The sequence below is a fragment of the Lagenorhynchus albirostris genome, chromosome 6 (genome assembly GCF_949774975.1).
Source record: "Lagenorhynchus albirostris chromosome 6, mLagAlb1.1, whole genome shotgun sequence".
Taxonomy (NCBI): Eukaryota; Metazoa; Chordata; class Mammalia; order Artiodactyla; family Delphinidae; genus Lagenorhynchus; species Lagenorhynchus albirostris.
In genome coordinates, this window is record NC_083100.1 from 19,653,143 (window position 1) to 19,679,949 (window position 26,807).

Consider the following 26,807-nt stretch of genomic DNA (forward strand, 5'->3'; position numbering starts at 1 on the left):
GAGCGTGTAAGCGCCTTATGTGCATAATTCCCTTTAATCTTCAAGCAATACCGTAAGGATTGTTCCATCTCACTGGTGACATTATGGAGGCTCAGAGCGTTAAGTACTGCAAGGCTGCCCGGCAGGATGCTGTGGGACTCTGATCCTGCACTTTCGTCACCGTGCTGTTGGGTTGCCCTGGGATGTTTTGGACACCGACTTGGGTCCATTTGCCTAATTTTGTACAAGTCGACAACCCTGGAGATGGGAATGGGTGAGGGGGGTAACAGACAATGGACAGTGGGTCCTTAGGAGCATGATTTGCTGCCTAGCCCTGGGTGGTGCACACCGTGCCTGGCTGCTTCTTGTCTCAAAACTTGGTTGAATGAGCCGGTGTTGCTGCTTTAAAGGAGGGGAATGTGGGCAGCTGGTGGTCAGAGGAGAAATGTTCAGAGCTGGACAGAGCGGGGCCGATGCTCTCATCTTTCCGTCTTTCATGGTTGCCACCTCTATCCTCCACTTGGGGTCACGATTCTGACGTCCAGCGAATCCAGGTGAAATGCGTTTCCATCGGTTTAGTGACTTTTATTGAGTGTGTACTCAGCCACATGGCAACAGCCCAGGCGTGGTGCATTTCTCAGCATTTGGGATTTCTCCCTCGCCCAGGGAAAGAGAGCCCTTCCCCTTGGGGGCTCGCAGGCACACTGGCGCGCTCATGTGGGATTGGCATTGATCGCTTTTGGCTTTGAGTTGCTGTGTTGCTGGGCTTTAGGGTGCCTGGGCTGGAATGTTGGCAGAGGCAGGAGAAGGGAATCTGTGTTTCCCCGTGGCCCTGACAGCTCGCGTGGACAGCTCTCTGCTGTCCTCCTGCCATCCAGCCGGCCACCGCCCTAACGCTGCTTCTCTCCTCTCTTTCCCAGAGCTCCACCAGAGTCACGCCAAGTGTCCAGCCCCATCCCCAGCCCATCAGGTATGCCTGGGCTATGGGGGACGCAGTGGGTGCAGGCAGTGAGGTCACTGTGGGTGTTCCCAGCAAGTCATGCCTCTGGGTCTCCAAGACCAAAGTCACAAAGCACGTGATAGGGAGCACGGGCGGACGTGGAAGCCACAGAGAGAGGATGCAGGTAGATGCCAGTGGGAAACTCCAAAGTTTTAGCTTGAAGCCAGTCCTTGAGCTGGATTCTTCATTTACCTGCATGATCTCATCTACTCCTTGCAACAACCCTGCAAGGTAAGTATTTTATTCCCATTTTGCAGATGAAGAAACTGAGTCTCAGGGAGGTGAGGCGATTCGTGAAAGGTCACACAACCACTAAGAGGCAGCACTGGGTTTGCATTCAGGACCGGCTGGTGCTGGTGCCTGTGCTAGATCCCGTTCTTCTCCACAGGCAGAGGTTTCTGTTGTTGGAGGGTCGTTTATAAAAGGAAGGTTCTCTATCTGGCTGAGCCGGTGGGGGCTGGGGGAAGGGGATGCACAGGGGACTTTGCTCATCCAGAGTCTCTCTTTTTTTTTTTTTTTTTGCGGTACGCGGGCCTCTCACTGTTGTGGCCTCTCCCGTGCGGAGCACAGGCTCCGGACACGCAGGCTCAGCGGCCATGGCTCACGGGCCCAGGCACTCCGCGGCATTTTGGATCTTCCCGGACCGGGGCACGAGCCCACGTCCCCTGCATCGGCAGGCGGACTCTCAACCACTGCACCACCAGGGAAGCCCCAGAGTCTCTTTTCCCTGGGTCCAGGTTCTCTGGTTTTTTGGCTTGGGCCCTTCCTTCTCTGACTCCCCCCTCGCCCCTGAGGCTCCTGAGATGAGTAAGAATCTGGCCCCAGGGATATGGACCACCAGTCAGAGAGGGTCTGGTGTGGGTGGGTTGTAGTCCAGCTGCCAGCTGTCCACAGAGACTGGCGGGGTCCTTTAGAGTATCCCCTCGTCCCCTACAGATGAGAATCACCTTGGGTTGGGTGGGTGCAGAGTGCGATGCTGAGGTTGTCCAGGTGGTGGTGCTGTTCTGCCTTGAGTAGGAGCCCCACCCCCAAAGGCTGCAGGACAGGGAAAGACCCGGACTCAGAGGCCAAATTCAAAGTGGGCTCCCAGCGCACTGGCCCCTCTGCCGCTTGGTCCCTGTCATTGCCACCACAGAGAAGCTGTATGTCACCCTTGGCTCTCCTGTTTCCAAGCCCCGTCTACACAGTTGGGCTCGGAGCTAACCGTGGTGGAGATCTGTATTCTGTCCGGTTTCTTGGTGTCCCGGGGCTGTACCCCCATGTCACCCCATCACTTTGAAACACCCCATGGTATTCCTCCCGCTGCCCCTCCAGTCCCAACTTTACCCCACAGAAGTGAAGGGTTATCAACATGAACTGTGAGTTGCCCACCTTGGGTAGAGAAGGGAAGCAGGACCCTAGGAGGCTGGGATGATGGGGTAAGAAGGGGAGGGTGTGAGGTGACCCCAGAAACTACAGGTGGGCCTCAGAATGGAATGCCAGTGTCCTGAGACCCATTTCCCCTTCCCATCAGCTCCCCAATGGGCACCCTGGACCCTCCTTTGGAAGAGCAGTTGGGTGAGGTGTAAAGGTGTGAGAACCCACCTCCCCTCACCCGGTGCCCAGCCCAGGGGGCTCCCCACCTCTCTGAGGAGCTCAGGTGGCACTGGGATGTCTGGGGATCACCTGCCGCTGCAGCAGCCCCCTCTGCTTCCTGAGCCCTTAGAAATCAGGGAGGTCACTGGTAGGAAGCAGCCCTGCGGGGCAGTGGGAGCTGCCAGAGGTGGGGAGAGAGCCAGGGAAAAAGGGCAGGAGCTGTCCTGCCTCTGGGGAGGGCTGGAATGTGTGCTGTGGTCTGGCTTACCTGGAGCCCAGGTGAGCATGTCACCTGAGCTGCCCCTGCTCCTGAGGGGCCTCCCCGCCCACTCCACAGCTCAGAGCAAGGGGAGGGCAGCAGAAGGCTAGCTCCAGGATGTGAGAGGACCCAGTTCAGGCTCTCCTTCCTCTTCCGGAGCCGTCCGGGGATCCTTCGAGAAACTTCTGCCAGACCAGGCGGCCACCCTATATTAGGAGGCTGAGCTGGACTCCCGGGCCCTGGCTGGTTCCGGCCCTGGCTCTGACCTCTGACCTCTGGGATCACAGGTTGAAGGCCATGCCGACAGGATTGATGCGCACCTAGGATTGGTGTCATCGCTCTTTGGCTCTGAAATGGCCTGAGATCCTTGCCAGCTCCTGCCCAGCTCTGTTATCCCCAGCGCTCCCAGACTGGGCTTGTGGGCTGCATTGGCCTTGCCGGGGGAAGGCTCTGGCTTTGGCTCTGGGTCAGGGGGCAGCCAAGCCCCCTGGGTTAGATTTGGGGGCCACGTATAGTGTGTAGGGGGTTTAGACCCCTGGACCTTGTCCTGGGGGCCTGGATTCTGATCAGGACCTGCCTCTGCCTACTGTCTCCCCAGAAACATGAGTGTGAGCCGGGCCGCGGAGGACAGCTGTGAGCTGGACCTGGTGTATGTCACTGAGAGGATCATCGCCGTCTCCTTCCCCAGCACAGCCAATGAGGAGAACTTCCGGAGCAACCTCCGTGAGGTGGCCCAGATGCTCAAGTCCAAACATGGAGGCAACTACCTGGTGAGGATGGGGCCCCTTGCCCGCTGGCTCAGTGCCCCGTCCTTTCCGCTTGCCACCTCCTCCTGCTGGTGTCTTGTCCCACCTGCCCCTGAGCCAGCTCTGCCTCTTCTCTCCCTGCACCTGCCCTTGGCCCTAAGGAGTGTCTCTGCAGCTGGGATGCAGCATCTGGAGCCAAGTCGTGTGTGTGTGTGTGTGTGTGTGTGTGTGTGTGTGTGTGTGTGCGCGCGCGCGCGCGTGCTTGCTCTTGTCCATGTATGTGTGTGTGGTTTGTATGTTTGTGTGTACGTGTGGGTACGCGCATGTGCATGTGGGTGTACGTACGTGTGTTGACCAGGAGGAGAGAATAACGGTGAAAGCTCATGTTATTGAGCCCTGGTGATAAGCCAGGCCCTGTTCTAACTCCTTTTCACATATTTAACACCACGACAGTCCTAGGAAGCAGGTTTTTCGAGAACACAGAGAGGTGGGGTGTTTGTCTAAGGTCACAGAGTCAGGAAGTGGCAGAGGTGTCATACTGTCTGTGCTGCTGAGCAGTCTTAGGGCAGAGTTGTGGCAGAGTGTGTCTTGAGAGACCTGGTGTTGCTGACACCGGGATCATACCTGGCACAGGAGGATCTCCTAACCAGTGTGGAGGAAGTCCCCTCCACCCCCCACCATGGTCTCTAACGTCAGAAGGGCTGCCCTGGGGGATTGGATCTATCCTGGCCTCATAGGAGCGCTCAGTCCTGCTTTACAGGGAGGTACTTGTGGCCTGGACCCACAGATTGGACAGACCATCATGAGGGGCTGCCCTGGGAGGTCTGAGCACAGGTGGGGTGTAGGGGCTGTATTAGGTCCCTAGGGCTGCTGTAACAAATTACCACAAATTAGGTGGCTTAAAACAACAAAATTAATTTTTTCACCGTCTGGAAGCTAGAAGTCCAAATCAAGGTGTCGGTGGGGCCATGCTCTCTCCAAATCCCGCAGGGGAGAGTCCTGCCTTGCCTCTTCCTGTCTTCTGGTGGCTCCCGGCAGTCTAGTGCCTCCTTGGCTTGCAGTAGCCTTGCTCTAGTCTCTACTTCTGTCATCATGTGACCTTCCTTCTTTCCTGTGTCCGTGTGGCCTCTCCTCTTCTTATAAGGACACCAGTCATTGGATTTGGGGCCCACCCTGAATCCAGGATGATCTCATCTCCAGATCCTTGACTACTTACATCAGCAAAGGACCTATTTCCAAATAAAGTCACATTCTGAAGTTCCGCGTCGATGTGAATTTTTGTGGGATACCATTCAGCCCTCTACGGAGACCCATCCGTCAGCTATGTTGGGCGTTGTTAAGAGTCTGGCATTAAACGTCAGAATGTTCTGGGTTGGAATGCTGCTGTGCTCTCACCAACTATCTGATCTTGGCACTTAGCCTCATTAAGCCTTAGGATCCCCATCTGTAAAATGGGTCTACTTACCTCTATGGTTGTGGAGAGAATTAAGGCAGGTGGTAGATGTAAAGTCCTTAGTGCGGCCTGGCAGGCTGTGGACACTGTAACGCTGAAGTGTTAGCCATTGCTAATGGCATAAAGTGTGTTCCTTTACGGCCTCAAGAGTGGACCAGAAGCTAAGATCCTGCCCTATTTCAGGAGCCCAGGATTCCTTGGGTTTTTGCTGCATCCTGCCCTTTCCAGACCCTGCAGTCCTCTTCTCTCCCCAGGCGACATCACAGGGGTCTTGAGTTTCCCAGACCATGAGGTGGATGTGGGGAGTTCTGCACACCTCTTTCAGAGGTGGAGAAGGGAATCCAGAGGTTGGGGGATTCCTGTGGGATGTGGTCAGGTGTTGGGGGGTGTCTTCTGGAAGAGGGGTGTCAGGGGTCTGAGAGGGCTGACCCAGCACAGTTTGCACCCTCCTATGGAGGGCGTCCGACCACGGAGCAGTTACATCTTCGTGCGGTGAGCTTCTGAAGTCGACATGTGAAGAGGAAACCAGAGATGGCCAAATGCTTATCGTTTGACACTACTGAATTTCCATTCAGTGTGGAGAGATGCCCACCTTGGGGGTGGCATGTGGGACCTGAGACAGGTTCTGTCCCCTTCTCATCTTCAGTTCAGGATGTCCGCTCATCCAGGGGAGTGGCTGGGCATGTACATACTTGTTTCTGTCTCCCTCTTTATCCTGAGAACCTGTAGTTGAGTTCCTGTCCATCCGTGTGTATCTGGTAGGACTCCATGTATGGTCATGTAGGTAGAGTTTCCAGCAGGGAAGAGAGAGAGAGAGAGAGAGAGAGAAAGGGCCAACCTTCTCACAATCTCTTCCTTTTCCTCCTTCTAGCTTTTCAACCTCTCTGAGCGGAGACCTGACATCACGAAGCTCCACGCCAAGGTGAGTCCATGGCTGTTTGGGGTGGGGAGGGATTCTCCCTGCCTGGAAGAGGGAACGGGGGGCTCCCTTCCTCTGAGGTTCCCACATTAGAATCTTGGGGGAAAGTGCTATGACAGTTTGCAAAGCCTGTTCAGACTTACAGTGCCATCTTCTATTTGGAAAATAGAAAATAATATATTTATTGTTTCTGTAATACGAATTACAGAAAGCAAAGCTCAGTACAGTGATTTCCACCAAGGTCTGCCACCTGTGGTGCACACAGAGTGTCTGGGGTGGGGCTGGAGCTGTGAGATTTTGAGTCTTATTGAAAAGTATTCTGGATTTAAACCAGCTGGGAGTCACCACCGTAGACCCTCCTATAGCCAACTTTCTTTCACTTGCTGTTCAGTGTGCTGTGTGTGGGCTTTGCGTGCCCATCTGCTCCGGCCCCTGGATTATGGTGCCCGTCGCTGTGTGACCTTGAGCAGGTGGCAGACTTCTCTGGGCCTCAGTTTCCACCTCTGAAAGTGGACGGGCTGGATTAGATGTGCTCTCTGGGCCCTTCCGAGCACAGATTTTCTTTTACTTTAAAGTTTTGTGAGTTAGGAAAGGTTTGAAGGAGCCTGATGACTGCTCTTCAGATCTGCTCTCTGTCTTGCTCAGGCCTCCTTCGGCTGGCCTGAAAACTTGATGGTTTGTGTGTCCAGGGCCTGGAAAAGAGCCGTGAACAGGCTTCACCTTTCCTTCTTCCTCCCTGAGCCAGATCTCAGGGTTATCTGTGGGAGGAGAGCTGGGGCACAATGCTGGAGGCTCCCAGCACATTTTAAGGTCACAGTCATACGGAAGGGACCTGGGGCCATCAGCTCTAAGCCTCTGCTTTATGCACAATCAGAAACGGGGGCTGGTGAAGGGGCTGTGGCTGGCCTGAGGCCCACAGGGAGCCAGTGTCAGAACCCAGGGTCTGTAGGCCTGGGTCAGTGTCCTTTGCCTCCACACCCCTGCCTTCCAGAGTGTTGATGTGCAGGGCAGGAACTGAGGCCCCGCTGCTGGTGGCATCGCTGTGGGGCTGGCGCGTGGCATGTGTGGGCACCTCCCTACCCCCCCGCCCGTTGACTCTCTGGACTTCTGCCGCTTCTCACTCATGGCTTGGGCCACAGGTACTGGAATTTGGCTGGCCCGACCTCCACACCCCAGCCCTGGAGAAGATCTGCAGTGTCTGCAAGGCCATGGACACTTGGCTCAACGCAGATCCCCACAATGTTGTCGTTTTACACAACAAGGTCAGAGCGGGGGCTGCAGAATGTCTGTGTGTGTGTGTGTGTGTGTGTGTGTGCGCGTGTTCATGCCCATGCACGGATATATTCTTGGATGAGTGTATGCACCTGCCCGTATCACTGGATTGTGTGAGCGTGCAAGTTTGTTTTTGTGTGTACTCTCCTTCTTGGGGATAATCGATTCTGTCTGGGGTGCACCCCCAGGAAGTGGAGGTACCAGCCCGTGGGTCACTCAGGTGTGGTGGACGATCAGCTGTGTTTCTTCTTTTTGAGACTCACCCCCCATCCGCTTCCTCCCTCCTCCGATTCTCCCTGAGAACCCGCCCCTCTCTGCAGCCCCTGCCCGCCTTGCTCTGGGGCAGGAGGGCCAGCCTTAGAAGTAAAGGCTTTTGTGTTTCGGGGCTTTTTCAGGGAAACCGAGGCAGGATAGGTGTTGTGATCGCGGCTTACATGCACTACAGCAACATTTCTGCCAGGTAAGAGAGCCCCGAGCCTCCCATTCTCTGAATATTGACAGCAGAGCCCCCTTCCCCCACCCACCCAAGGCCTCTCCCTCCCTTGGGGTTGGAGGATAAGGGCAGAGGAGGTGAGAGGTGCTGAGGACAGGGGGAGGAGCCCCTGGAAAGGAGAATGTCCCTGCCCTCAGCTCTGGGACAGGGGCCCCTGGACAGAGCAGGAGAGAGGAGACACCATCCCTCTGTCTGGGGCCCTGGGGAGGGGCAGCCGTGGGAGGCAGGCCCATGGATGGACACCCCGTCCAGTCAGCTTCTTGGGGCCACTTTTCTTTGCCCAACTGCCTTCTGTTTACCTGAGTGAGCAGAGAGGGAGTCACAAAGAAATACTGGATCACATCTGGGTCCAGCAGAGCCATCTGGAAGGTTTCTCATCTCTTCCCCTGCTTCTGGCCAGCAGGGGCATCTTCCCACTTAGGTGTTTTGCATCCAGAATAGGAAACAACCAATGGATGATTCCCATTCTGATTTGGATTTTCAGAAAGGCAGAGGAATTCCTCCACTCATTTAGTCATTTGACGACAGTTATGGGACCTCCACTGTGCAGGCGGCTCTAGGTGCTGGAAGTAGAGCAGTGGGCAAAGCCAGGCCACTGCCCTCATGAATGTGAAATGAGTAAACAAACACATCAGTAAGAGCAAGTGATGAGTACTTTGAAGGACGGAGACTAGAGCAAGACGGTGGGGAAAGGAGGCCTCTTGAGGAGGTGATATTTGAGCAGAATTAAGTGGCGAGAGGGGGGAAGAACTGAGTCTTATACAGTCTGTGAGGGGGTGGGGTGGGTGGTGGCAGGAGACCTTCCAGGCAGAGAAGAGGGAAGGACAAAGACCAGCAGTGGGAATTCGAGGGGCTGGCGTGTTTGGAGAGCCGAGTGAGTGAGGGGATGAAGAGTGGGAAGTGAAGCTGGGAGGAGGCAGAGCCCGGGGGCCTTGTACCCTTGATAAGGACTTTGGGGTTGATTCTGAGAGGGATGGGACCTCGTTGGAGAGTCAAGAATGGAGAAGCTTATGTGATCTGTCTCTTTAAAAATGATCTCTTTGAGGATGGGTAGAATGCTCTATGAAGGGCTTGCAATAGGCCGGTAGTTTTATGACTTTAAGAAACCTGACCCAGCTTAATCTTTGCATAATGGTCAACATTTCCTGTGCACCTACTGTGTGCCCACATGTGCCAAGCTCTTTATAGATGTCATCTCACTCAATTGCCACAACAGCCTTCAAGGAAGGCACGGTTATCACCTCATTTGACAGGAAAGAAAAATCAAGTCCAGGAAGGTTAAGTAACCTGCCGCAAGTTGCAGGGCTACTAAGTCAGTGATGAACTTGAGATGGGCTCCCAGGCTGCCTGGCTCCAAGGCCCTTGTGCTGAGTAGTGCAGCACACAGGATGGAGAGATGCTGGGGCAGTCCTTTCCTGAAGGCATCTCAGGACAGAGTGGCCAGAGGGCTCTGCAGGGCTGGGTGGACAAGGGACTCGTGGAGGTTGACTCCTCTGACCAACTGTCTCTCCCCACAGTGCCGACCAGGCCCTGGACCGCTTTGCAATGAAGCGGTTCTACGAGGATAAGATTGTACCCATTGGCCAGCCATCCCAGAGGAGGTAGGTCTCCAGGGCTCTCGGCCCAGTGCATGTGTGTTCGAGTGCGTGTGCGTGTGTGTGCGTGTGTGTGCGTGCTCGCTGTACGTGGGAACTAGCCTCGTGTACCCATGGTGGGAGTGTACCAAGCATGCATGTTCAGGTGCCAGCCTGCAGGGGTGGGAGCTCAGGGACATGGGTGAAGCCGTGAGCAGCTGTGTGTGCTCACAGTGGGGCATGGCAGTTGGCTCCTGAGGCTGGTGCCGGAGAGCAGCAGGGGCAGCAGTGGGGGAGGTACAAGAAGGCAGCTTGTATAAGAAGGCAGTGCCTTTCTTGGTCCTGGCAACAGGGCTGCTTCCGTGTTTTGATGGGTCTACAGGAGGTTGATGTCACTGCCACCTGCCCTGAGGAGGTCACAGATGTTCGTGATAAGGGTCACCTTCTGCTGTGAGAGCTTTAAAATTTTACAACGGTCTCTCACCCATGTGGTCCCCAACAGCCCAGGCAGGAATCAGGACAGGGATGGATTCCTTCATTCATTTGGGAAATTTTAGGTACTCTAGTATGTTCCAAGTGCTGGAGGTATCTAGTTGGACAGGACAGAGTCTTTTGCCCTTAGTGAGCTGACATGGTATTGGGAAAGATGGACATTACACAAGTAAATAAACCTTCAAGGTCATTTCAGACAGTGGTAAGTGCTTTGATGGGGAAAAAACCAAACCAGAACACGACGGGCTAGAGAATGACAGGGGCGAACGTGAGGGGCTGATTCCAGTGTGCTGACCTTTCTGAGAAGATGACATGTGAGGTGAGGTCTGAGAAGGGAGAAGGAAACATCTAAGTAAAGGTCTGGGGTAAAGGGTCCAGGTAGAGGGAACATCAAGTATAAAGGCCAAAATGTCTCACTGACTTTTCTCTCCCTTCGGAACACTGACTGGGCAAGCAGGACCCCCTAGCTACAGATCCTGGAGCTTTTCAGCCTCTCCATGCCGGGGGTCCCCAACTCACACCCCGTCACCCCTACCTTGCCTGGCTAGAATGTGCCGGCACCACCGGGGACTGTTTCCACCATTGTAGCAGGAAGCCCAGGCAGAAGTGAATGAGTCCTCTGGCAACCAGCGCCTTACAACTGGGACAGCACAGCTGGTAGCCAGCCTCTGGGTCAGAGATCAGAAACGGAATGTCTTTATGTGCAGAAAATTCTGACCAGGCTGCCAGACACAGCAGCTGTGGGTCAGTGAGAGTCTTCCCAGGGAAGAAGTCTCAGGGAGGAAAGAAGTATTATTTAAGATCCTGAGTTGCTACCTGTGGCTGGTGGCCTTGGTCACGAGTCCGGCCCTTGACCTGGAAAGATAAGAGGTTCAAATAGAGGAGCACGCTGTTGCGACGGCACAATGTGGCTTGGAGAGAGAGGGCAGAGCTGCCACATTTCTGAAGCGGAAAGCCTGGAGAATGGGGATTAGTGTTACCTCTCAGGACCAGGATTGTTCAGGGATTCCACCGTGCTCAATGTGTGCTTACGTAGCATGCCATCGGTGTGTGTGTGTGTGTGTGTGTGTGTGTGTGTGTGTGTGTGTGTGTCCGTGTTTACATTATCTGTATCTGCCGTGCAGCTCGTATCTGCAACTGCATCTGCTCACGGGTGGGTAATTCTGTCTGTGCCCAAATGTGGAAGTGCAGCTGCTGGGAAAGTGGCATTCCTTGCCACTTTCCCGCCTTCTTGTCAGTGTCGCTTGCAGGGATTGGAGCAGCTGGAGGAGAGGAGGGCAGGGAGAGAGGGAGGGAGGGGCTTTGCCTGCAGCTCCCCCATTCATTGTCACCCCACCCCGGGCTCATTGTCCCCAGCACACAGACACATCCTGTTGGCACGATCAGAAGATCTGATAGGAACCCGCCATTCCAGGTTTCCGGTTTGAGCAACGGGGCTGGGGGCTGGGCAGGGGCCTGAATAGGAGCTCGTGCTGCCCATCAGATTATCTTGCTGGGAGAGTCCAAGGTGGCCCCACCCCAGCCCAGGGACAGAGGCCCACAGGCCTGGAGGTGGGCCAAGGAGCCAAAAGACGGGACGGGACCATTGTCATGGTTGTGAGCGTTCTGGTCTCACCGGCCTCAAATCAGAATGCATTCTGATTGGTCCAGCTGACCCAGCTTGGTGTCCTCTGGCCAGTCAGAAAAGGAGGACACACCAACCAAAAGGATTGGCCTCTCCTAGTAGATGCACTGGAGTGAGACTGCTTCCCTTCTCCTCCCACCTGCTCTCCTCCCACCTTTGTGTGCTCTTGCAGTGTGCCTTTGGGAGGCTGATGACCCTTTCTGGACATAATTTTCCCTCTCTTCTAGAAGGAGTGGGGATGGCTTATTCCTTCCGTTCTTCCAACGAGATCTTTGTTAAGGGAATTGGGGCATGTTGACCCTAGAGATAGGAATACTTAGTGGAAGTTAGATATCCTCTAATATCAAATATGGTACAGAGGAATTTTGTACCCTTCAGCGTGATATAAAAAAACGAAGGACCAGAATTACTAAGCTCTTACTATTTGCTGGATTGTCACGTGGCTGGTGGGTCTTGTGGGAGCAGAACTGGGGCCTGTGGGTACAGATGCAAGGTTGGTTTGGGCTCGGTGTGAGGCTGTCAGAGCTGTCTGTTGGTTGATCACCCTGCCTTGTGCGGTAGTGAACAGCTAAATGATGCCTGTCAGGGATGTGTGGGAGGGCATTTGGTCCAGCAGGAGATTCCTGGGCCGGCAGTGAAGCAGGAAAGAGATGGCCACATTGACCACCAGGAGGCGCCAGAGAACCCCAAGTGGGAGGTTTGGCTGGATGCCGCTCCAGATGTAGTAGTACCTGTTCGCGTTCCTGGGGCTACCGGCAGCAAGGGTGGAGACCCCACCTGCCAGGAGGCCTGGGGGTTGGTGCGGGGGGGGGGGATGTTGGCAGGGTAACCTAGGGCAATATGCCGGGGGAAAAGAGAACAGAATGGCTCTGCTCCAGCAGAGGCCTCCCTGGCTGAAGCTGCCCTTCTCCCTGCTCCAGGTACGTGCATTATTTCAGCGGCCTGCTCTCTGGCTCCATCAAAATGAACAACAAGCCCTTGTTTCTGCACCACGTGATCATGCACGGCATCCCCAACTTTGAGTCTAAAGGAGGTACTTGCCCGAGCCCTCTAGCTTCCATTCCCCTCCTGTCTTCCATCTCTTTGTCTTAGGAGGCAGCCTTGGGGGGTAAAAATACGGGCTAGCTGCAGTCTTAGGCTTGGAGTCTCAACTGTACCACTTCCTATTTCTCTGAGCCCCAGTTGATTCATTTGCAAAATGGGTTGGATACTGGCAGTGCCTGTGGGCAGGTGACGCTGGACGGTGTAGTGTTTTTGTAAACTCAAAATGCCTTTGAAATGAAAAGTTAGCATTTCTTCCTCTTTCTTTTTCCATTTCTCCTTCCTTTTTTCCTCCTTCCCTTTCCCCCTTTCTTCCCTTTCCTCCTCCTGGCCGATCCTTCCTTCCTTCATCTCTCCTCTCCCCCTTCCTCCTCCCGCTGTTTCTGCTGTCTTGGCTAATAGCGCCCCTCCCTTACAGGGTGTCGGCCATTTCTCCGGATCTACCAGGCCATGCAACCTGTTTACACTTCTGGTATCTAGTAGGTATTCCACAGGGATGCCGGAGGTCCAAGGCTGAGGACTGGGGGCTGGGGGCCGGGGTTGGGGGCTGCCTAGGACCTTTTCTAGGAGGACTTCTAGGGTAGGGCTGAGGGATGGGTCAGCGAGCTTTCACAATAGCCCCCTGGCAGAGGGGCAGCTGGGAGAAAGTGCACTGCCCGGCCGCCTCAGCAGCCCTCTGTCCCTCTGCCTGCCTCGCTCCCATAGCAACGTCCAGGGAGACAGCCAGACCAGCATCTGCATCACCATCGAGCCTGGGCTGCTCTTGAAGGGAGACATCTTGGTAAGTTGCCCCTCTGTCTCAAGCCCCCGCACCGCCGTTGAATTTTTCTTCCTTTTCTCTTCCTCCTCCCCTTCTGCCTCTCTGGACAAGAGCGTCCCTCCTGGTGGGCCACCAGCCTTGGGGTCGTTGGCTCTCAGGGCCCCTGCAAGGCCTTCCAACCTTGACGGTCCTTGTCCATCCCCTGCCTCAGTGTCGGATGTGCCTTCCCCCCGGGCTTGCCCCTTGTTCTGGAGTATCTCCAGGGACATACATCTCTGTGTGAGCTGTTACCTCCGGGCTTCCTGCTGGTGACAAGGACTCCCTCAATTCTAACTTCACTCCTTCCTCCTGTGATTGAAATCCACTCCTACGTTGCCCATTCTGACTGGTGTACAGGAACTTCTTGGGAGGATAGCTTTGTCCCCACAGGGCAAGGCTGGCTGTCAACTCTCTGCTGTTCTGGAAGTTTCTGCAGAGAGCTCTGAGATCCTGTTTGGGGTTGGTGACCTTTTCCTCACTGGGTTTGGGGCTTAGTCGTGGAGCTGATAAGGAGGCCCCTTGGGACTAACTTTCCACCTTCGGCCCCTGATGGGCTCTGCTGTCTTTCCCACCCAGCTGAAGTGTTACCACAAGAAGTTCCGGAGCCCAGCCCGAGACGTCATCTTCCGCGTGCAGTTCCATACCTGCGCCATCCATGACCTGGGGGTTGTCTTTGGGAAGGAGGACCTCGATGATGCCTTCAAAGGTGGGCTCGCTGAGTAGAGAGGCAGACCTAGCAAGGAATAATTAGGCCACAGGATAGGAGAGCAATAATGGAGGGGCTGTGGCAGCAGTGAAGGGTGGCCGTTTTCCCACGGGAAGGGAGGTGTTCCGGGAGCTGTCTCCCTTTGCTTCTTTCCTCGATCTGTTTAAGGTTTTATCTGTATTACATTCAGGCTCAGGACGTGTCCACATCCATCCACCCATCCACTCATCCATCCATCTGTCCATGTATAAATCCACCAGCATCACTGTGTGTCTGTATGTGCCAGGCATGCGCTAGACCCTGGTGATACAAAGAGAAAGACGTCAGGCCCTACCCTCAGGGAGCTCCCAGTCTTATGGGAGAAAGGCACAAACAGACATGATACTATGAAGTGATGCTTGCAGTGATGGAGATATACACAGGCATGATGGGTGCTCCAGGGAGCCGACACCACCCCTGCTGTAACTTCCCTTCCTGCAAGCAGTGGATGGTGATCTGTGTGCAGATTGGGCTCAGGCAGAGATCAGAGCGTGGGGCTGGGGCTCTGAGGAGGAGAGGCCTGATCCCCCAGTGTGGTCTGGCTCATGCAGGAGAAGGATGTTTCTATGATGAGCTTTCCCTGTACCGGAGCCAGGAGAGCAAAAGCAGAAGATGCCGTTATAATTGCAGAAGAGAATGTAAATGTCATCAGTCTTAACAAAGAAAGTAAGAGACTAGCTGACAAAATAAACGTAGAGTTGCGGAGAGGTGGGAGAAGGGCGGGGCCCAAACTTCCTCCTCCTACATGGAGGGAATCAGGGCACCATCGGAAATGGACAGATCAAGAAATAGAGGCTTAACCATCATATTGAAAGTTTCAGAGGTAATCAGAAGGGTGAACTAATAATGATAACAGTAGTCATAGTAATAATAATAATAAACCAGGTTTAAGAAGGGAGGTGGGAATACTATAAGTGATCCAAATTGTTCATCTTCATAGTGGTGAATCAGTGAAGATTATTTGAAACTGATATATCTAGAAATAGTGGCATAAAAACTGTGGTTATTATTTAGGGTCTTAGAGGTGACTGCTCGTAGAACAAGAAATAGAAATGCTAAGAAATGGTTACCTCAGACAGGTAAGACAGGGCTAGGTGGGTAGGAGACTTAATGGCATTATGTGTACTACTTATTATATTATCAACCATGTATACATGTATTACTTTAAACTCTTCTAGAAGAAAACTTTTTGTGGAGTCCTCTTTTGGGAATCAGTTGCCCATTTTTGTTTTTCCTTTTCCTTTTTTCAGATGATCGATTTCCAGAATATGGCAAAGTTGAATTTGTGTTTTCCTATGGACCAGAGAAAATTCAAGGTAAATGCCAAGTTAGAATCCATTGATTCATTCCCTTCCCTCCACTCTGCCCTGCCCGACCTCAACCATTTTCCCACTGATCTGCTCTACAAATATCAAGTTACCTGTGGTTGAGAGTCAGGCCAGCAGTAAAAGATCTGGGTATCATAGTGGACCCCCAGCTAAACATGAACCAGTGACTTAATCTCTGGATAATAAAAATAAAAAAGTAGACAGAGAGGCGCTGGGTTGGATAAACTATTCTGGCCCCATTAGGTCATCATCCTATTATATTCAGAGACTGAAGGCTATGGTGGATAGAGGGAGTGGCCAAGGGGACTCTCAAAGGTGCTGGATGGACGATAAGTATTTATGAGAACTGAGGTGATTCAACCTGAAGATGAGAAGGCCAATTTAATAATAGCCTTTAAGCCGTTAGACTGGTTATATGTGGAGACCAGTTGTTCTTCATCTTATTTGGGAACAGAATAGGAAGAGGTGAAGTCAGGTTACAGCAGAGGGACTCTGGGCAGACTAAAGAAAGGACTGCTGGGTCAGGACGGTAACTCACCCAGAAGGCCTGACTTGCATCCTGGGCCTTCTCTGGATGTGTAGGAGAGATTCTGCCTCTCTCCTCAGATTTCTGCCTGCAGTGGCAAGCATCTTAAGTGGAAGGGCAGGGGGATGGCTGGGATGACCTGTGTCCTCTCAACGTCAAGGCTGTGATTTTTGCCTGCTGTCCGTGACCCCGTGCAGCCCTTCACAGGCCTCTCCTGCACTTCCCCCTGACTCCAGGGCCAGACTCTCTGGACTCTTGGCACTGCCCCAGGGCTCCCTGGGACACAGAAGAGAAAGAGGCAGCCACCCAGCCAGAGGGTCCCCCAGCTTTTTTCTAAAGGGTCTTTGTTGCTCAGTGCTGCTGTCCTCATTTACCCTTATGACCTGGTGTGAACCTTTTCAAGAATGCAAGAAACCAGACTCCTGGGTTCTCCATCCAACTTAAGCGAGTGGTCCTGCCTCGCCATGGTCAAGAACATGAGAAGTCCCTTAGGGAGCATCCTTAGGGAACTTGTTGGTTTCCTCTGTTTTTCCAGCTGCTGATCGGTTTTTTCTTTCTCTTCACGGTCGTCTCCGCCTTTCCCATTTTCTAAGGCATGGAACACCTGGAGAACGGGCCGAGCGTGTCCGTGGACTATAACACCTCCGACCCCCTCATCCGCTGGGATTCCTATGACAACGTCAATGGGCATCAAGATGATGGCATGGAGGGTAGGTGGGACCAGTGGCTTCCAGCCCCTCTGGGGCTGCACAGCCCCTGCTCACAGGGCCTCGGCTGTCTCGGTTTGCTATGACACCGTACTGGGTTCAGAGGGAGGGGAGGTGCAGAGGAGAGGTCCAAAGCACCTCTGAGAGCTCACAGTTCAGTGGGGGGAAGATAAAACAAAACAGGAATGAGCTGAAGAATGAAGCAAAACAGCCGTACAAGCCGTACAAGCCGAATGAGTCCCATAGGCAGTGAGTGCTCTGAGATTGGCAGGGGATGGATTCTCGAGAGCTGGAGTGGTCTGGGAGGGCTCCTTGCAGGAAGTGGCCTTGCGTGGAGCTTGAGATACCCTCCTGTGCTTAAAACACAGCGTTTGTTAGGTTTCTTTTAACCCCGTTGTTGGATTTCTCCAGGCTCCCTGCCCGAGTTCTCTGGGGTCAGAGCACTGGGAAGGTAGACACAGCATTTAGGATCCACAAGCTTTCATCAACAGCCAATGAAAATGTTTGTGAGCTGGAAGCAAACTGGTCGGCTCCAGAATTTGAAAAGAAAGCAGCAGAATTGAAATGAATATTTGTTTAATTTAGCAACGAAACCTAACATAATGTCAAATGGTCATCCACAACTCGGTTCAACTCCTGAGAGTTATATATGCGTTCTGTTGATTTATGTGGTCCATTTGAGTATGTGTGATGGGATGCAGGGCGGGGCCTCTGAGAATGAGCATGTCTGGAGCTCAGGAACTCTTGAGACGCCCTGTCTGGAGTTTGGCCACAGGCTTGTTACCCTGATTTGGTCCCAGGATCACGGAATGTGGAAGCTAGGAGGACCTCAGGACCGTTGGCCCATCCCCCATCAGTTTTCAGCCTGGGTAACTGAGACCTGCGTCCGCCCCCCGGCCCAGAAGGAGGCATCTCTTGATTTACTCCCATGGCCAGGATATGTCCTTTCAAGGACACCAGCACCCAGCCTCTGTGCTTCTCCTCCCAGCTGAAGCTTGTCCTGGGGTGGGGACCCTGGGCCATGTGGCAGAGCTGGATTAGGTAGACCAGGGACCCTCACCCTGGACTCCGCCTCCAAGGTTTTGGATTTGTTGACTCCATGCTGAAAGTCTTTTAGGCCTTTTCCTGCATAAAGATTCTCCCTCTGACCTTAGAGACACCAGATGAGCGATGCAGTTCAGAGGGGGTGGGATGAGGGCGATGCTTAGGCTAGAATTTAGGGTTTTATGGGAGAAGTTCATGTGCAGTGTTGCAGTGGTGCAAGTTTGTCCTCTCCCTGCCTAGTTCCCGCACTTCTCCCCCACCCCTCCGGGGGCCTAGACACTCCACCGGGGCCCTCCCTACTGTGCTGAGGCTGCCCCCCCCCCCGCCCCCGCCAAAGCGCTCCTCTTCCTGCTCCAGCCACATCCCCTTGTGCCCTGGAGCTGGGGAGAAGGCAGAGGATGAAATGCATCAGTCCTGAGGTACCGGTGGCTGCCAGCCTAATTCTTCATCGTTCTGGGGATGTTTGCATTTTTAACAAGAACACTTGGCAATTGGAAGGAATTTTCAATGTCTCTCCATCTCTCCCTGGTGTGGATTCAATGCGATGATAAATGTAAAAACATTTAGTAAACTATAAAGTGCTAGGCAAACAAAAGGTAAAACAATTAAGGGGAAAGGAGGGGCTGCGGGAAGGATGGGGCTTGGGACACAGTCAGCCGTGAGGGAAGGAAGCAGGCGGACTGATCAGGAGGCTGGGACCAGAGGCAGGGAAGGGGGAGGAAGGAAGAGGAGAGGGGGGCCCTGGGCTCCTCTCCCTCCCCCTTGCCCGCCCTCCTCTCTCCTCCGATCTGCTCTCCCAGGCAGAGGAATGGAACCAGTAGGATCTTTTGGCCAGTTAAAGGTCAGCTCGTCCCGTAGGGACAGAGGGGCTCCTGTCTGGAGGCTGAGACACTGGCCCTGCGCCCAAGGGTGGGAAGGGAAGGCAGCAGCTCACAGCCCTGCCGTCCTCTTCCCTTGCTGGCTGGCCCGGGCCCGGAGCTGGGCGGCTGGAGCGGTCACCCGGGCAGACACAGCCTGTCCCGCTGTGTACTCCCCACTGTCACTGGGCTGCATCCCCCACAGGGACAGGAGAGTCAGTGGGGTGGCCCCGGGGCAGGAGCGGTGATGTTATCCTCACCCTGCTTCTCCTGGCTGGAGCACTTCTAAAAGGCTCTAGATTCTGGGGCCCAGAGGTAAATGCATTTTCTTCTGGCTAATTCTCTGGTTCATGAGAGGGAAGCCCAAGGCCTCTGTCTGTTCCCCTAGTTGCGTGCAAGTCACTGTGCTCCAGTTTCCACACGTGCTAGCTGGGATAAGGGCCCCTAACCCCCAAGACTCTGGGGTGCTCAGGAGATGGCCCACGCTGGAGCCTGGGCGGTGGTTTGGCCATTTGCTGGAGCTGCGCTCGGGCTGGGGGATGGCCTTGTGGGCTGCAATGCGGTGTCCGGGGAGGCCCTGGACCAGGAGAGGCAGGATGACCCTGAGGTGCTAGAGCGCTCGAGCACGTGTGCTTTAGAGCCCAACTGCCTGGTCCACACTGTGGAGTCTCCCGTCTGCAGCTGTGTGCCCTTGGTCAAATGATCACGCCTTCCTGTCGTCTTCATTTCCTTACCTGCAAACGGGATGGTGACGGTACTCACGTGATTGGGTTACTGTAGCAATTTTCATGAGAGGTAGTTTGTCCTGTGGTTAGGACTGTGGCCTCTGGAGCCAAACTGTCCGGGTTCAAATCCTCCGCCAAGATGCCATCCTCTTGGGGCCTCCGTTGACTCTGTTGTAACATGGGGGTTTGGTTGACAAATCATTTCGAGCACCTTTCGGGGAGCGGGAGCTGCAGAGGGGCTGCCTGCTGTGTTCCCTCGTGAGTCTCTGTCACGTTGGTAGTGACCACGATCTCAGGGGTCTGCTGACAGGGCTCGGGAGGAGGCCCCTTGGCCTTGGGAGCCAGCTCGGGCTTTGCCACGCGCCGGTTACGATGCCAAGAACTTGATAGCCTCCATCTCATCTAACACTTGCAGCCACATTGTGAGGTGGGCACTGTTATTATGCCTGGATGGGGGACTGGGGCACAGAGGGGTTAAGTGACCTGCCCAAGGTAGCCTCGCTAGTAAAGAGCGGATCTGATGCGGAACCCTGGTGCTAACTGCTATAGCGTCCTCAGCTGGCCGTCGTCCCCAAGGGTCTGTCCTGGGTGTCTGGTCCTGTGGCAGTACCTGGGTCCCGCTGAGCTTGGGTGAGGGTCTGCTCGCTCTGCCCCCCACTTCTCACCACTGGACAGTCCAGATCTCCCCTGCCCTGCCTCTCAGTATGGGCGGGGGGCTTATACGCGGTGAGGCATGGAGTGCAGTACCCTGTGCCAGGTACCCAGCAGGGCTGCGGTGCCGGGAACAGCTGAGGCACATCCCTGATGTCCCCCTGTCCCCGCCCCCCCCTCCCATACACAGGAGGGGCGGCTCACGCAGGACTGCCTCTGGTGAGGGGCTGGCCTCTCAAAATACGGACAGGGTGGTGTGTTGGAGGTGAGGTGAGGCCATTTCTGGAAGCTGCCCGCCTCTGCTATTTCAGGCCCACCAGGGGCGGGTTTAGGAGGAGTGGCCTAGTCCCTCTGGAGTCCACCGGGTGACTCAGAGTGGTGGGGGGGGGCACCGAGCCCAGCTCTTGGGGCAAAGGTCATCTCTGGCCTGGGCCCCACCTCAGCTCTCCCTGAAGTGAGAGGCGGTCGGTGCTGGGGTCAGAGCTCCGTTCCTCCGGGAAGCCCTCCAGGTGACCCTGACTTTACCCTCCATGTCAGGAATTGCTCTGTGTTTAACCCCTTCCTCACTGCCTGCATCCCTACCCTCTGAACCCTCGTGCAGGTTTCCAGTTGAAGGCGTGCAGACCCGTGGCACTCAGCATGCTCTTCCTTCCCTTCAGGGTGTCCCCCGTCAATCTCAGCAGCAAAATGAAGGAAGAAAACATGTGGGGACTTCTGATCTCTGCAGGCCGGCCCCCCCCAGATCACAGAGCCCATCTCACACCCTCCTTCTGTAGAGAGGAAACTGAGGCTCGAGAGGGGAAGGGACCTGTCAAAGAGGGGGACATCCCTACAAGTGGAACCCTCCTTTCATGATCTCAGCTCACCCTATTGCAGCCCCATTACGTGATGACCATACCGCATGTAGGGAGGTCAGCGCTCTAGCCCGGGGTCAGGAGATCAGAGTAAGGCTGGCGTGTGCATTCAGGTGTCAGCTGCAAATCCCTCCCGCCCCTGGCTCCTCACCTTAGATGACGGGATGCTCACTGCCCCACAGGGTGGCCCATTTCCCTGGAGGATGGGGCCAGGAAGTCGAGTCAGAAACAGAAGGAGAGTGTGCCTCTGCGTGGTGGGCCTAGGCTGCGGTGACCATGCTGCTCGGGACCAGTTTGGCTCCCTTGCACTTAAGCCAGAAGGAGGGGGAGGTGATGAAGAATCCAATGAAGAACCTTCTGAGCAGAGAAGTTTCCAGGCCTTGGGACAGGTGGCCGGGGAGCATAGGATGAGTGCCTGTCGTTTTGGGGACTCCTTACTTTGGGAACAGAACCCCGTCATGAGCCTGATGACGAACAGACTGATGTCATCGTCTGCTTGGGTGGCCACTGCAAAGTACCACGGACTGTTTGCCGTAAACAATAGACATTTATTTTCTCACAGCTCTGGAGGCCAGAAGTCTGAGATCAAGGTGTGGGCAGGGTTGGTTTCTCCTGAGGCCTCGCTCCTTGGCTTGTTGACGGCCGTCTCCTCTTTGTGTCTTCACATGGTTTTCCCTCTGTGTGTGTCTGCGTCCTCACCTCCTCTTCCCTTAAGGACATCAGTCATATTGGATTAGGGCCGACCCTTATGACCTAATTTTAACTTAAGCGCCTCTTTAAAGGCCCTATCTCCAAGTACAGTCACATTCTGAGGTACTGGGGGTTAGGACTTCAGCATATGAATTTTGGGAGTGGGGACACAATTCAGCCCATGACACCCAGGAAGGAGTTTTCTGGGTTGCCTGTAGTTGGATGCCTGGAGTCTTGGTCCTGAGTGAGGAGTAAGAGAAGGTCCAGGGTGGGTGGAGGGGAGAACAGTCTGGCCCCCCACCAGACTCCGCCTCTCTGCCTCTCTCCAGTTTGGTCTGGAGCCTGCCAGCTCAGCGCTCTGGCTGGTACCACATTTCACAGCCTCCCATTAGCTCTTTGGCCTGAGTAATGAAGCCCTGTGCCCAGATCCCAGCTCCCTGTGGGTGGGAGCAGGGCTGTGTTTTTGCCTATGCTGCACGGAGCTGTCTCCAAATTTCTCCAGAGTGTTCCAGGGCAAGCCTTCCCGGAAGCAAGTGCGAGACCAAGGGGGTGTGGGCTGCCTTCCGATTCTGAGAAGCCCACAGGTTGACCAGGCCTGAATTATCTCATTGCCCACCCACTCCCCCCCCTCCACCTTTCCCCAACCTCCTTGGACACTGAGTTGATTAGAGTTTCTCAAGGCTTAAAAGAGGACGGGGGAATAGGGGCTGAGGCTGGATAAAGCAGCAGATTGCTCAGAGCCAAAAGGAGTAATGAAGGGAGAAATGACAAGTCTGCTGGCCTGGCTGAAGATGGCAAGGGGACTAATAACCACCCCTGCAGGATGCCCGGCAGCCCTTCTTTTGTTTGTGTGGGCAGCCCCGTCAGAGCCAGGGGCTGGTGACAAGGAGGCTTGGTTTTGTGCCCAAGCCTCTCACCCTCAGGCTCTGTGAGGAGAGGAATCCCCTTCCTTGGGGGAGAGATTCCAGCTCTGTAGGACACCCACCTCCTCTTCATGTTCTTTTGTCTGAGCTGGAGAAGAGCCTCCCTGATGGTAGCCAGGAGTCCCTAGCCTGTGGTAACTTCTCATGAGCTGGGCTTGTCCAAGGATTCTCTGATATTTTTTTTTCTTTTGAGAGAAAGGAAAGAGGAAGGGAGAGAGACACACAAACAGGCAGAGAGTGAGGAGAGAGAAACAGGTGAGAGACATGGAGAGACAGACAGACTCAGACACACACTGGCCTGGGAGGCAGGAGATTTGGGTTTGGGTGTCCTTGGTAACTCCTTTTCTTTAGATCTTTTTTATTTCCTGGAAAATGAGGAAGTTGGAGTAGCAATTCTTTCCATTTCTTTGAGCTCATTACTCCTTTTTGTGACTTGTGAGGAGCTAAGATGGACTTAGCTTCCCTCTCTTGAGCTTGTAGTGGGAAGCAGCATTGCTCAGTGGCTGTATCAGTCAGGAGGGGCTTGGTTATGCTGCATAACAAACAGCCCCAAATTCTCGGTGACTTAACCAACAAAAGTGTATTGCTTGCCCACGCTGCCTGTCCAGTGTGGATTGACAGGGGTCTTTGTTCATCTTACTTCCTCCAGGCTGATGGTGGCTTCATGGCATGGGTGCATCCACCACTGCTGCTGAAGTAGGCAGAGGACACTGTGACCTGCACACTGCTCCTGTCTGGACATGACACACTCTCCTTCTGCTCACATTTCATTGGCCCAAACATGTCACACATCCATGCTTAGTTTCAAAGGGGGCAGGGAATTTGTGTGTGGAAGAAAGTAGAAATACCGTTGAACAGACTGATGTCTACTCTAGGGATTAAGACTGTGGAATTGAGGATCGGAAGATCGGTTCCAAGCTCTGTGGTTCATAATTGTGTTCCTTGGTCAGGTCACTTTGCCTCTCTGATGCCTCATCTGTAACATCGGTACAATAACAGTACTTTCCTTCCAGGGCTGTTGTTAAGGCTCAATGAGGTAACGTATGTGCAGTGTGAAAAGTAAGTGCCTGGTGTGTACTATGCTGGCAATAATTTGTGTCTATTATTATTATTATTGAAGTGCTGGAGGAAAGAAGATAGAGGTGTGATTTTTGAATGTATACAAGCCCTCTCTTCTTAAGAAAAAACCCATATTCCCCTGGTCCCTCTACTCTCTGGGAACTGTCTGTAGCTGGTTCTGTTCTGGGAGCCCCACTCTTGGAAGTCAAGAGACTTGCCTCTGACACCAACTTGCTGTGTGACTTTGGAAAAGTTACTTTCCCTCTCTGGCTCTCAGTTTTCCTTATGAGTGAATTGAGGGGGGTTGATATGCAAGGAGACTTCCAGCTCTACAACTCTAATGATGACAGAGATGATGACAAAGGTAATGACTAGATGATAGCTAGCCTTGTGTTCTTACCCTGTGTATGTTCTCTTGGTTACTCCTCCCCAAATGCCTATAGGTGGCTGCTGTTTTGTAACCATTAGGCTGACCAAGCAGAACTTGTTAGGATGTGGTTTTAAAGCTTCCCTTGCGCCCGAATGACATTAGGGTGAGTCCCGTGCCTTTTCTAGTCACACTCAGGTAATGTTATACAAGAGCCTCTGGGCAGTAATAAAGACGCCCAGGGTGAACTTGGTGAACTTGGTGCTTCATCCAGAATTAGTTCTTCCCCCTTGTCTGTCCCTACCTTGCTTCAGCTGTGGATGGGAGGGGGTGGGGGTCGTTTCTGTAGGTTTTCTCTCTGTTTCCCTGACTGATGGGAAGAGAGGAAGGAGAGAAGGGATGGGAACATTTTGACTTGCCTGCACCCCTGTTAAGTGGAGACACAGGCACGGATGATATGACATCTGAGCTCTTTGACAGTGGAAGCTTCCGGGTGACTGTTTCCTCCTGCAGCACTTCCGTGGATGTTTTGGAGCCCCTCCCCCCTTGAACTCCCCAAGAGTCTCGTCTCACCGTTTCCTTCGGGTGGGTGACTGCAGATCTGTCAGAGGCTCACCCTTTCCTCGCCCGAGCATCCCTCGCTCCCTCCACCTCCTCCTGTGGAGGTGTTTCAGCCCTCCAGGTGGCCCTCTAGGACAGGATGTGAGGCAGCCCTGGGCTGGATCTCTCCCCTTGGCCCGCAGGAGCCCTAAGGCGCCCTTGGGCTCAGCAAAGCTTGGGACTGAGGTGGCCAGCGCAGCCGCTGTCTCTGTTCCCTGGCTGGCCTCTCACCGTGTGGGCTTCCAGGCCTGAGCTAGGCCCGTCTCTCACGTTTTCCAGCCCCAGCGGACTCGAGCTGAGCTGAGCAGACTCACCGAGGTGAGGGGAAAGCCCCTCCCTGGCAGGTGGTACTTGCAGCAAAACAACACTCTTCTCTCCAAGATTCCTCTTAGAATCACTCACTTTCTCATCCTTTCACTCCCTTGACATGGATGTGTGTGTGGGGGGCAGTTTAGAGCCACAGAACAGTTTTCAGCCATCACTGTCTTAAAAATTTTTTTTAATACCTAATATTATATATTCCCAATATAATATAATGAAGTGATATTACATTGATATAATTTACTATCATAACTTCACCTATTTAAAGAGTAGAATTCAGTAGGTTTTAGTATATTTAGGGTGGTACAACCCTCACCATAATCTAATTTTAGAACATTATCACCCCCCTCGAAGAAACTTCATACTCATTAGCAGTCACTCGCCACATCTTTACCCACCCCCAGCCCTAGTCTACTTTCTATCTCTATAGATTTGTCTGTTCTGCATATTTCATGTGAACAGAATTACACAGTATGTGGCCTTTCGTGGCCTTCTTTCACTCAGCGTGATGTTTTCAGGGTTCATCCAGTTTGCAGTGTGTATAGTTCATTTTGATTTGCTTTGTAATATTCTATTGTATGGCCATACCACATTTTGTTTATACACACGTCAGTGGATGAATATTTGCACTGTTTCCACTTTTTGGCTATTATGAAGAATGCTGCTATGGGCATTCATGTATAAGTTTTTGCATGGACTTATGTTTTCATTTCTCTTGGGTAGATACCTATGAGTGGAATTGCTGGGTCATATAGTAACTCAATATTTAATCATTTGAGGAGCTGTCAGACTGTTTTCCAAAGTGACTGCACCATCTTACATTCCTACCAGCCAGTGTATGAGGATTACAGTATCTCCACATCCTCACCAACGCTTGTAATTTTCTATCTTTGGGATTCTAGCCATCCTGGTGGGTATAAAGTGGTATTTTATTATGGTTTTGATTTGCATTTCCCTAGTAATTAATGATGTTGAACATCTTTGTTAATTGGCTGTCTTCTTTAAAGGAACATTTATTCACAACCTTTGCACATACTTAAAGTTAGATTTTTGTCTTTTTGTTATTAAGTTATAAGAGTTTTTTATATATTCTGGAAATATGTCCCTTATTAGATATATGATTTGCAAGTATTTTCTCCTATCCAGTGGGTTGACTTTTCACTGTCTTGATATCAGTCATCCCTTTTTACAAAGCCCTGCCTTACTTTTGGAACATGGCATTCATTTTCCTGGGGCCTCTGTCACAACTGAGACCCAAATAGTTCCACATACACCTGGTTATGAGTGTTCCCATTTTACAGGAGAGAAAACTGCGGCAATCACAGAGAGCTTAGGGACCTTGTTCAGATGACACCCTTAGTAAATGGTGAAGGCAGGATTTGGACGGGAATGGGTGGGGGTCTGGAGCCGGTCAGGGTTACTGCTTCCTATCGTTCTGTGACCTTGATCTGAAAGATGATACATCTGTAGCCTGAAATGCTTTAGGCTGCCTCATCTGATCTCTTTCCAGCCCTGGAACGGGTGCCTCGACTGGTCTGGAACACCTGCCCCATTACACAGAGAGGGAGGCCAGGTTCCAGGTCCCTGGATGTCAGGGCAGCACCAAAGCTCACGAGTTCTGCCTCCGGGCTGCCTCAGCCACCTGAACGGCCCCGTTCCCTTCATCTCCCAGGGCGAGGCAGGGTGGGGAAGGGTAGCAGAAGGCGGCCCCTTTGGAGGCGGTTACTGGGGACAACAGCCCTTGTGCCCACCCTGGAAGAACACCTGAGCACCACGGTGAATGTTTACCCTGACGTACTTTCACAGAGTGTGACATTCTTGCCTTCTGAACTTTTGGGTAAGATGTGGAGGAACCAGGAAAACATGGGAGAGCAAGATTGCAGGTGGTCCCAAATTATTCAGGAAAAGCGTCCAAGGATCCCGAGTGATACATCTGCCCCTTGAGCAGAGGGTTTTAGGGGTGACTTTCTAAGCACAGGTGCTAACAGCCTGATTTTTTTTTTTTTTTTTTTGGTCATGCTGCACGGCTTGTGGGATCTCAGTTCCCTGACCAGGGATTGAACCCAGGCCACAGCAGTGAAAGCGCCAAATCCTAACTGCTAGACCACCAGGGAACTCCCCCTGAGAGGCTGATTTTTGTTGGGAAGTCCTACTGGCTGCTGGAGGGGGCGGCCCTTCCGCTCT

General features: G+C 53.3%; 1 protein-coding gene across 10 annotated transcripts in view; it reads left to right on the forward strand.

Moving 5' to 3' along the window:
• The window catches only part of TNS1 (tensin 1), a 190,851-nt gene that overhangs the window by 94,347 nt on the left and 69,697 nt on the right, over positions 1-26,807 (forward strand). For 8 of the 10 annotated variants that reach the window (XM_060152144.1, XM_060152138.1, XM_060152140.1 and 5 more), the window contains 12 exons: positions 900-949; positions 3,412-3,583; positions 5,884-5,934; positions 7,071-7,193; positions 7,599-7,663; positions 9,214-9,297; positions 12,307-12,419; positions 12,846-12,906; positions 13,133-13,208; positions 13,803-13,932; positions 15,222-15,287; positions 16,419-16,535. In XM_060152144.1, coding sequence (XP_060008127.1) covers positions 900-949; positions 3,412-3,583; positions 5,884-5,934; positions 7,071-7,193; positions 7,599-7,663; positions 9,214-9,297; positions 12,307-12,419; positions 12,846-12,906; positions 13,133-13,208; positions 13,803-13,932; positions 15,222-15,287; positions 16,419-16,535 — 1,108 coding nt within the window. The other 2 variants (XM_060152148.1, XM_060152146.1) reach the window with 2 other exon arrangements.